Source organism: Cynocephalus volans, chromosome 2, assembly GCF_027409185.1.
Source record: "Cynocephalus volans isolate mCynVol1 chromosome 2, mCynVol1.pri, whole genome shotgun sequence".
In the NCBI taxonomy this organism is placed as follows: Eukaryota; Metazoa; Chordata; class Mammalia; order Dermoptera; family Cynocephalidae; genus Cynocephalus; species Cynocephalus volans.
Window position 1 is genome coordinate 44,237,365 of NC_084461.1, and position 11,366 is coordinate 44,248,730.

Below are 11,366 nucleotides of genomic sequence, written 5' to 3' on the forward strand. Positions count from 1 at the left end.
TTTATCTGTAAGAGCAAATATTTCTTTAATGTATAGAGGGACATAGCACATTTTGTGAAATAAATTATGCCTGTGTGCAGAAAGGGGGATTTTCTCATTAGCTGAGGTAAGGGGAGATAAAGTTTCAAACACTCCTGTTTCAAATCTTTTTGTAAAATAGAGTAACCGTCTTATTTTCTGTCAGGGAAATCTGGATATTTACACAGGGGTTTTGCTTAGGCTGACATATGCAAGATTTTTAGAACTCTTAGCTGTATCATTTTCAAATTAAGCATAACAGAGATGTTAGCTTTTAGTATAAATGTAATGGAGAATAAAATGCCATAAAAATGTTGATTTAATGTTTTTCCAATTAAATATCAAATTGGCATTTATTCTAGCATAATATCCCCCTACGTTTTACCTATTGTTTTGTTAAATCGTTAAACTATGTCAAAAAATACAGATTGTGGCTATATATTTAATTTTCTAATACATGAGCAACAGAATTTTTTAATCATGTAGTCTAAATAGCAAGTTTCTCTCCCACTGAATTAACAACTGTTTCTGTTCTTTCTGACTCTCCTGTAATGATTAACTTCCTCTTTTTCTTTGGGTGGGGTGGGTGGGGAGTAACTATCAGTGGAGAAGATGAACAATGCCGTGTTAAAGATGTAGGTGGGCGTTGTTTCATTCAGTAAGTAAAATTCATGGCTTTTCTCCTGCAAAGTCCTCAGGACAGAATTATCCACTAAATCCAATGTCCAGCTGTTCCTCCTGCTTTGCAAAGTTACCAGTGTTCTTCTGTAATACCTGGCTTTGCCACACTGTGGTACCCAAGGCCTGGCTTATTGGTGTTAAGGTTGTGTGTTTGAAAAATAGGAAGGGGTTGCTTCGTTTATATGCACCTCTAATAGAGTGTGTGACTGTTTATTTCTTTCAGTGTGGTCTTCTGTTCTGAGCACTGCATACTTTTAGGACACCACTGACCAGAGAAGAGGACCAGAGCTGATATTTGCATAGGGTATCTCTGGCCTCATACCTTTGTTTAAGACCAACAAATGGGGCCGAGCCCGTGGCGCAATTGGTAGAGTGCTGTGCTGGGAGCGCGGCGACTCTCCCGCCGCGGGTTCGGATCCCATATAGGAACGGCCAGTTCGCTCACTGGCTGAGTGCTGGTCACGAAAAAGACAAAAAAAAAAAAAAAAAAAAAAAAAAAAGACCAACAAATGAATAGGAAGTTTTATCCACCTGTTTTTTAGTCACTAGTCAGAGAAAGCCTAACTATAAAAATGAACACATTCTTCCATTCAGTAAATGCTGTGCTGATACATTCTGATGGTTCCTTTGATCTTTTTCTTAGGCCCCCAAAAAGTTATTTAACAGACTTTGGACTGTCTTGACCAGTAGATATAGTGAGTTCAGTCACTTCAGCAGGAGGCCTAGCATCCAGAACTGTGATTCCAAGGTAGAAAGGAAGGAACTAGCTCTTACTGGGTGCTTACCATGTGCCAGGAACTGTCCTAAGCATTTCTGCTTTAAGCATTCACACTTAATACTGACATCAACTCTATGAGGAAACTGAGTCACAGGAAAGTTAAGTATGTTTTCCGAAGGCTACGTGGTTAGTAAGGTTCAGAGTAAGAGTCTGAATTCTGTGCAATCATTATTAACTATTATCACTCTGTGCTATCTCTTGCTTTCATTCACTCTGTTGTCCTTACAACAGCATTTTCAACTAAGCATTTTAACTATATTTTGCACCTGAGGTTGTTAAAGCAAAGAGAGGTTAAGTAACTCTCCCAAGATTACTTGCTAGTAAATGGATTCAAGCAGTGATCTATCTGCAAAGCCTATGCCTTCTCCAATACATCACACTGCTGCAAATTGTGAGGCAGGGCTGTTTATTCTGGAGCTCCAGGAATTGGGTTTTGTTCAAGAGGATCATGAACTCTCTGAAATATATAAAAATATTTAGTTTTGGAATGAGTTTGCATTCAGACTTTCAGCAGCTCCATTATACCAAAAAAGTTAATCCCTCCTCCCCCTGCTTTAAAGCTGTTGGAACCTCCCTGAAGCTTGTGTTCAGTCCACAGTAGGCTCACAAAGCTACTCTCATCCCCAGGCATCTCTTTATACTAACTAGATCTGGAGCAGATACCTCAGGACAACCCCTTTTTCCTCCTTCTTCCAAATCCCTTCACGGTGGAAGTCCGCTGGAACTCCCTTGTTCTGACACTCCATGTATGAGACAGGGCAAAGATTCCTCTTGGAGCAGTGATTCAGTTTTAAAAGACACAGTCTTTATATTTTTAACACTTGACAAAATCTTAGCAGCTGCTTAATTTACTTAATGATTGAAGGGAAGAGCCTTGTAGATGGCAGAAGTTTAAGTAGGTTGAGAAACTTGTCCTGAAATATGGTACCACATGCTGAGGGAGATGCCCAGGCAGGCCATTTATTCATTAACCCTAAAGCTTTGTTCCTCATCCTGTAAACCTATCCTTGAGTGGGTGAGTGTGTATGGGGAACAGCACCTCACCATTTTTTTTTTATCTTTTATATATTAGTAGGAATTTACTCGTTCAACATTTATTCCATATTATATTCATTGGCCTATTTTTTTGCCAGGGACTGTTTAATGACAGTCTTTGCCATAGAGTTTTGAACTAGGGGAGTATAAAGGAGATTATTAAACAAATACAGGAAGAAAAAAAGAAAAGCAAATGCTACAAGGAAAGCCTGGGGGGCTAAAAACAAACTTCACTTGTTTCAAATGTTGGCTAGGATTGGCCCCGTCCAGTTTGAAGCTATAATCTTATATTCTCCTAATCTCCACTCTGGTCATTCAACTTCCATTAAAAACCCACTGTTAACAGAATTGGTCAGGTGAAAAAGTTTAGATAACAAAATTTAAGTTTTCTAGTAGGACATTTAAAGTGTAGAAGCAAAGGAAGGTTGAAAATAAGCAGAAAGACTGAGAGCAGATCAAAAGCTAGGTGAGCAGGAAAGAGAAAATTCTTATAATTCACCACCTGCTTTTGTGAAAGCTTTGTCTGCTTTATTTTCTACTCAGGACATGCAGGCACAAGTTAAGGAGCCTAATGCTTTGTGAATCCAGAACGTTTATAGTCGGCTCAAAGAAAAAGGCCTGGGACATGCAGGAGAACTGGCATTCTGGGAAAGACAAATGTATTATTGTTCTCGTGTTCATTTGTTCTTTTACCACCTTTTCCTCATCTCCACCAATGAGATTCTGGCATGGCGGAAGATATAAGCCCTGAGTAAAACTTCTCTAAACTGAAAGTGCATATTTTTGACCATTTAACCCCTCTAAGCCCTCAATTGTTCAATAATTATTTTAAAAATATATAGTTCCTTTGCATAATTGACCACAACTTCATGATTAAAATGATTTGGAGATACTACATTTTCAAAGAATTAAGTCATTGCTTTTGTTTGATCTATTATGGCCCACTTTCGTATTTAAAAATATATATATACCAATTTGAAAAACTCACTTCTCTATGGCCTTTTTTTTTATATAAGCATTTTAAAATTAGATCATTGCAAAGGTCCCCTCCAGCTCCCATACTTGTTTTTGTTATTCTGCATAATAGGAAATAAATACAGCACTTATAACTTTTTTAAATGCCCCAAGTTACAAAGCATAGTGAAATATGATTCACATTCACCACTATGTGAAACTTTTCATATAGTCAGTGACTTTATTTTCATATGTAGATGATATAGTGTTTTCAAGAGGCTCTTCATATCAAGTTTAGATTGGCAGATATTCTGACACGTTCAAAGTTAATCCAGACAACTCAGAAATGTCTCTAACACCACAGCCATGGCATGTCTACCAGATTCCCTGTCAATTCTAATGCTCTCAATTTACGACCATCAGTTATTTGATGGAAATTTCTCTGCTACATCCCTAAAAAAAAAAGATGATGCAAAGTAAAGACAATGCCAGCTAATTGTGGCTTATATGTGTCTCCCAAAATTTTCCCAGAACCCCTTAAGTTAGTTTGAAACATGTACTTTTCTTTTTTTACTAGAGGGCATGATACATTTAATGAAAAAGTCAAAACTGAAATAGCAATTTGATAAATATCATTTATTTCCTTGATATTCAATATTAAAAGGTCAATGAAAAAAAAAACACCTCTCAATTATATTAATTAATTTGTATGCCCAGAACTGCCAATCTATTATTAAATTAAATTGTATCAGAGAGATTAGTATTTATTACCTAAATTAAAATAATTAATTGTGTTATGTTTTGTATTTTCTCAACAGATTGGATTCTTCAAAAGACCACTAAAGAAGAAAATGGAGAAATAAAATATTTGCAAGAGAGAAAATAGGAATTATTCAATGATCTATCCTCAGGTTTGCTTCAGATATGTGACAATAAATTTATAAATATGATTAAAGACACGGTCACATAACTTTATGTATTCCATCAGGGATTAATCACTTGGAAAATGAAAAAGCAAGCATGATCCAAAAACAATACTGCAAAGATATATTTTATAAAATAGTGAATTATATAATTTTTAAATAATTACTCATTTTTGTTGAGTATTTAAGCAAAATTACAGTGTTTTAAACAAGAATAACCTATACAAATAGGCTTACATATTAAATCACAACCCAAAGTATTTTAAAAATGCATAAAAAGTTTTTTATGACCATTGAAACATTTACTTTCAAAACTATATAAATTAAGCTTTTTCTTTGATTCCTGAGGGCTATCTACATTCAGCCTGACAGGCGGCATTTGTAAATGCCAAGAAAGGAATTACCTGAAAAAGATCACTTCCTCCAATTCAAATGAGAAAATCTACCCTTGGTATAGTTCATATACAACATGGACTGAAAAGTAAAATTCAATCACACAGAATACATTCAGCATCTTTGTGTTGGGTTCAGTACTTGTAAAGTTTTTTTTCCAAGGTGATTGGAAAATAGTGCATTTGAGCTGAAATCCTATCTCAGATAGAAAATCAAGATAGACTTGTTTAAAAACAAGTGCACTGTGGCTGGCCAGTTAGCTCAGTTGGTTGGAGAGCTGTGTTCAAATGCCAAGGTTAAGGGTTCAGATCCCTGTACTGGCCAGCTGACAAAGGATTTTTTAAAAGTGCACTGAATGGATTAATTTCAGCTTTTACAGAACATGCTTAATTTTTATATTGAGCTCTAAAACACAAAACTCTTTTATACTGAAAAAACACTTAAAACGGTTTTGTGTGACATAACAGTGATTTGTCATGAAAAGCCACATTGTGTGGGGGACATGCTAAAATGGTTTCTGAATGGAACAGGGCAGCATAGATAGATGCCACTGAAATGCTGAAATCATCTTTGCTGAGCAGCTTTTGAGTGCCAGGGGTTCCAGGATGTAACCAAAGTAGGAGTTTTCTGAACTCCTTGGTACAGGGTTCATTCAAACCCCTAAGCTATGAGAGTAAGTTTATTTTTAAATTTTTTAAAGGTATTTAATTTTCGAAACACATTTCTTATTTTTATGAAAAGACAGTATTCCATTTCAATATTGCATTTTAACAAGAAGTCACTGCTTTCTGAGTGCAGCATAGCAATATTTAAATAGAACTCTGGAAATGTATTTTAAAGAATTTCAGGTTGGAAAGCTCAAACCAAAAGAAAGATATCACACCTTTGTATGTGCTTCTTTGTTCTTGAAGTAATCATATGGTTTATTGGACTTTACTGTAGCATACATTCCTAGGTTGCTTCATTTCTTAGGAAAATAACAATGGACGAATGTACGTAACTGCATGTGTGAACTACTGCTATAGAATTTGCTGACACTTCTGCAACAACTCCATTTCTCCACCCAATTTACCATCACAAGACCAGAACTTGAAATTATTCAGAAAATCCAAGGCTCTGCTTTTCTCAAAAAGCACCAAATCAACAGAGAAATTAAATGCCATGGATTTAATGTTTCCAGACTAATTTCTGGGGATTATCCGAGTACTCAGCCTACCTCTCGACTCTCCACATCTACATCTAAGATCCTGAAGGCCAAAGAGATGTGCCCGGGGGATGCCAAGGTCATCAGTAAGTAGAAGAAAGGGTAAATCTTTCTAGAGATTTGACATCATCCTGCTGGCCTGGTATTGTTCAGAAATATCCACTTTTGGAATCAGACCTGCTCCGCAGCCATAAAGAAGCTGTTTCACTTTCTCAAGTAATCCAAAGACCTGCAAGCGACATTGTGAAAGGCCATCCTTTGTAAATATTTTTAACTTCAGTGACCCAATTTAAACTTCTATGGTCCTATTTGTTAAACTATTTTCCTCTGAACACTAAATTCATAGGCAACTTAGTCTCAATATTTTCTGTGTCATAAGTGTGCTTGAAAAGAGGTTTATGGGAAGAGATATTTTTACAAAATTTGATGCTTAGGGAGCCATAATGATTTTACCTAAAAATGCATATACATACTCACATGTATATATTTACGTATATAAATGTTCTCTTTTCCTTTAATAAAATCAAGTTATAGACTCAGTTGAGACACAGAAATATTTGCACCAAAAGAAAAAAGTGGTTGCATGGTGATGGGGGCTGTGAGAAGCCCTGCCCACATTCTCTTTAGGGCCACACCTGCACACTAAGAATGGTGGCCCCTCTGGCCCCCTTGGAGTGTGCTTTCACATGGGGTAAGGTCTTTGCAGAACATGTTGTGATCTACTCCATGTGAATCGACCGTCTCACTCTCCACAGCATTAAGAAAACTAAGGAAGACCCAGGCCCCAAACCTGTGTCATTTGCCAGATGCAGTCACATTATTGTTCAAATAAGGTGGCTCCTGCCAGATCAACTGTCAAAAATAGTATCCTATGCACTCTTCATTTATTTCCAACACTTCTCAAACCCAGACCATCGGTCTTCTCCCCTATGGGAGATGTTCAAAAAGTCTGCTAGAGAGAAATCTGTTAATAAAACACATGTTCTTTTTGCTGTGAATACCAGCTCCAGTGAATTGATCATTTATGCAGGATTTCATTCGTCATTTCTTCAGTGACACTCTAAAGGGTTGACATGGTTTAATGTAGCAGGGATAAAGTGGAATGTACTTCAGAGATGGAACATCTTTAAGAGATTTACAATCCATTGTGGGACACTATCAGCAACTGAGCCAGTGGGGAAGCCCTTCAGTGGCTCTCCATCAGCACCCCACCATCCCCATCCTCCCCCACGGAAATAATCTGAAAAATGAAAAGAAGGGCTTTAAAATCTTCAAACCGATGTTATTTTTTTAAAAACTAAAATGCACAATTTAATTGTAAACAGCAGACTTTTAAATGCAAACATAGCTTTAAGGTAAGTCCTCAGCACCGCCTTCCAATGAGACTGGTGTCCCTAGGCCCTCCTACACAGAAATTCTGAAACCACCACTGGATGTTAACTATGTTAACTCTGCAGTGAAAGGAAACCCAAAGCACATTACAAGAGGCTAAATATTCCCAAAGGAAGCACTGTTTCACAACATTATTACGTAGAACAATAGAGTTAAACTGTAACATTGTAATCTGGCAAACAAATCAGTATCTTTGAACCTCATATTAAAATTTAACCTTATATTTAGAAGTTCAAAGTAACAGCCTTTGGCAATCAACCTTAAGCAAAAGGTAAAGTAGCATATGCAGACTCTTCAGCCCCAGCCTGATAGTCCCCTACAACACCTAACACCCAGCAAGCAAATCCAGTTCCTAATTGATGGGAATGGATCTTTCTGCCACTATAAGCCTGAGCTTAACCCCTGAATCCACTGCTGTTCTCACACCCCAAGATCAGCCCCCGACATGAGACACACATGAGCTCTTCTTGCTAAAATTTTACCATACCAAAACTATGCAAGGAAGAGTCATCACTTCTAACTTTAGACTCCCTGCTCTGAGATCAGTGATTTTGTTTGTTTGGTTTTTCCAATTTTTATATAGCAAAACCTTTCCCCAGTAGCTAATGAACCTAGAACTTTACACAAGATGCCCTTGCATTTTCCTACTGCGCCAGGCTGGAGAATTTCAGCACTATGAGGACTGGGCAGTGACTGCCAGAGCCGATTTGCAGAATCTCTCTGCCTTCTGCCTCCCAGCTGATTTCTTCTCTTCTTAACTACACAGTGGGGAGGTTTTATTTAGATTTCAGGCTTTCTCTCAAGGCCATTCTATGCCTTGTGCCCCTTGCAGGGTTTTGGGTGATGGCATGTTATCTTTGCTCATGAGCGGAGACAGAAATCCTTTAAATAGCTGACATGCCCTGGAAATCATGGCACTAAACTAGGGACCAGTGACATCATAACTGTGATTACATTGGGTTTTAGCATATTTCCAGTCACATCCTTATGAAAAAAGACAAAGTGTGGAATTTTAGAAGCTCTTCTGCAACACTGAGATTCCCTGTTTGATCTTTTATTTCAGTTTGATCTAAGCATATAGATTGGGGACAAAATTTTAAAAATAAATCTTCCAAATGAGATGAGAATGAAAGCTAGTTGTGCTCTTGAACAGTCCTTATTGACATTACCTGTCCCCACTCCTTGTTTATAAAGAGGTGGAGAGAGAGTGAATAGGGAAAAGTAATTAAACATATTATTTCTGTCCTCCATATACTGTCTAAGCAGCAAAGAGCCATCACACAGAGGTCCAGTGCCACGTGACAATCTTTCTGTTGCACCCCTGCAGCATCTTGCACCTTGAAAAGCAGAAAAAATGGGGGATGAGTTGGGAGAAGATGAAACTATTTAACTTTTATGCCTCCATTCTTATGCCTCAAAAGACTGTAAGCTCCTTCAGATGCCATGTATCCTGCCCTCAATACTAACACATGTACTTTGAACAGAAAATTGTTGATTAAATAAGAGGAAAAGTATATTCTTACCTGCAGATTAACCAGGGCTAATTTCCTGGAGTTTAACTCACTTTGGGCTCAAGTAAAAACAATTACTTGAAGCAGCAACAGTTCAGACCTTCTTCATTCTAGAATCATTTCACACACGAGATTCTGCTATTTAGTCTTTTATTTCTGGGACATTCCTGACCTTACTCAGGATGAAACAGATGCTCTGCACTCCTATTAGGAAATGTTTGCCTGTAAGAAAAATGATATACTGTGTGTTACTACTGTGAGGTTGTAAAATTGTTAATGGACAGTATAAAGAATTTATCCATTTTATTAAAAAGAAAAATATTGCATATAATAACTACTACCCTGAAACATCTATCATAATCATGCAATAAGCTTTTCTGCATAGTCTAACATAAAGTGTGTTGCATTGCTCATTTTTTTTTATTTACCTCAGAATAAACTCATTAAAATGAATAACTTAAGGCTATGTGCATTTCTACAAGACTTTTATTGGATAAACCCATTAGAATAAAATGTCTTGATTGCATTTAAGAACAAAGAAGCACAATCTTTGTTGACTTTAATATTTATTATGTGCCTAATTAAAAGTCATTTTTTAAAGAAATTAGTTATGAAGTAACAATCCTTTAAGCTGTTATGATTAGAAATAACTTATAGAGTAAAAGAGAGTTTTGAATATCCTATGTATGACACATCCTGTACACTTATTTGAGGTCAGAGGTTTGGTATTTTTGTATAATTCTATCTTATCTTGTGCATCAGCTGTGTATTTTACGTCAAGATAAATGAGCATCCTGTATTATATGTTAAATAAAAAAAATGACTCTTACAAAGAAGAATGTTTGCTGTGATTTTAAATATACAAATCTTGTACAAAATTAATATGACTTCTTCCAAAGATCCAGCTTTTTTTAGTTCCTTGGCAGGTTTTCGCTTTAATGCTCTAAAAGGCAAAAACAAAAAGCAAATTAAAAGTCTGTGGTGTTTCCTGTACAAGATATAGCAATGTGATTAGTCTTTTGCAAACTTGAGACAAAAACCACAGAATCTATATTACTGCATATCTTCTCCTAATGAGGAGTTTTAATAATAAATCATCTACTACACAATAATAGATTGGACCACATTAGGTGAGACCAAAAAAATATCAAAAAATAAAAAAATAGTTATTTTCTTTATTCGATCTATAGTTTAAAGACATAAAATTATTTTTATAGATAAGAACTAAAAGAAAACACTGAAAGAAGTCTTAGTATGATACATTCATTTTTTAAAAAATTTATCCTCAAACTATGCTAAATAGGGAGATATTTTTACAGAAGGGACAGTTCGAATTATGAAGAGGTTATTTGTAAAGTCTTGTACTTGGATTTCAGCAGAGCATGTCCTCAGTGCCCCGTCTTTTCTTTCTTAATGTGAAGTAAGTAGTTCCTCTCACCCTTCACCCACCACTCAGGAAGGGAATGCAGTGAAGGTAGTAAAAAAGAATCAGGATAAATTCACTGGAAAATGAGTGGTATTTATCAGGACTTATTTGTAAGTTAAGAGCAAAGACACAGCATTTGCTTCCCTATCTTTTGTGATGTCTTTGTTTATTCTGATTATAAAATTCATGTGATAATCACAGGCAGATGTCAGGAAGAATATTCACTCAACAGAAGTGATCATTAAGAAGACTGCAGATGATTTCTGTTTTCTTTATTATAATAGTTATATTATTTAATTGTTTTTAAATAGGTGAGTATTGATTTTTAAATTGAGAAAAAAATTATTTAAGGTACGATTTTTGCTTGGGTTGACTTTGATATCCTGCAGATTTTCCAGGACTCATTTTCAAGGCATCTGAAATGAAACTTGGATTTGAGCAGTATTCATGGAGTCACCCCCACTCTGAAACTTGTTTCTTAAAATGACATGTAGCAGGATCCCTAACCTACACAGACTCCCCGCTATGATGGTCCAATTCCTACTCTGATGACAGGAATAATAAAGCAAGCTCTATGGTCCATAGGAACGCAAGCTGCCATGCACTTCACAGATATATTCAGCTTGGTTATGAGCCAGGGCTCTAGTTAGTATTTGACTGGCAAGTACTGGCTTGAATTAATAAAAGCAGCATTGAAACACCTGCAGGTTTGGTCTTTAGCTTCCACTTCACTCAGCTATATTTTTGTTTGTGTAGTATCTTTCAACTGAATGTGTGTAGCATGAATTCATTTAGATACCACAGCCCAGGACAGCATTCCAAAGGCAAGAGTGGAAATGCCTCAACCTGGTAAATAAAGAATATCATCCAGAATTGCCCATCAGATTGTAATTAGTGGAGTTGGAGGTTAGCCATACCAGGGACTCTTAACTATTCTTGAAAGAATGCCCAGGACTCTTTAGTTTTGCATGCTGAGTCTCTCCTTTTCTACTTTCTTCCTTTACTCTCAGATTTTTCTATTCTATTTCACTCAAGTACCATCTGTTATTCC

The 11,366-nt window shown here is 36.4% G+C and overlaps 1 protein-coding gene across 1 annotated transcript in view; it reads left to right on the forward strand.

The window, feature by feature from the left end:
- ITGA1 (integrin subunit alpha 1) overlaps positions 1-4,480 on the forward strand; it is a 97,235-nt gene extending 92,755 nt beyond the window's left edge. The window contains exon 29 of the mRNA XM_063087590.1: positions 4,285-4,480. Coding sequence (XP_062943660.1) covers positions 4,285-4,329 — 45 coding nt within the window. The 3' untranslated portion in view covers positions 4,330-4,480. The remainder of the gene's footprint in view (positions 1-4,284) is intronic.
- Positions 4,481-11,366: the final 6,886 nt, after the last annotated feature.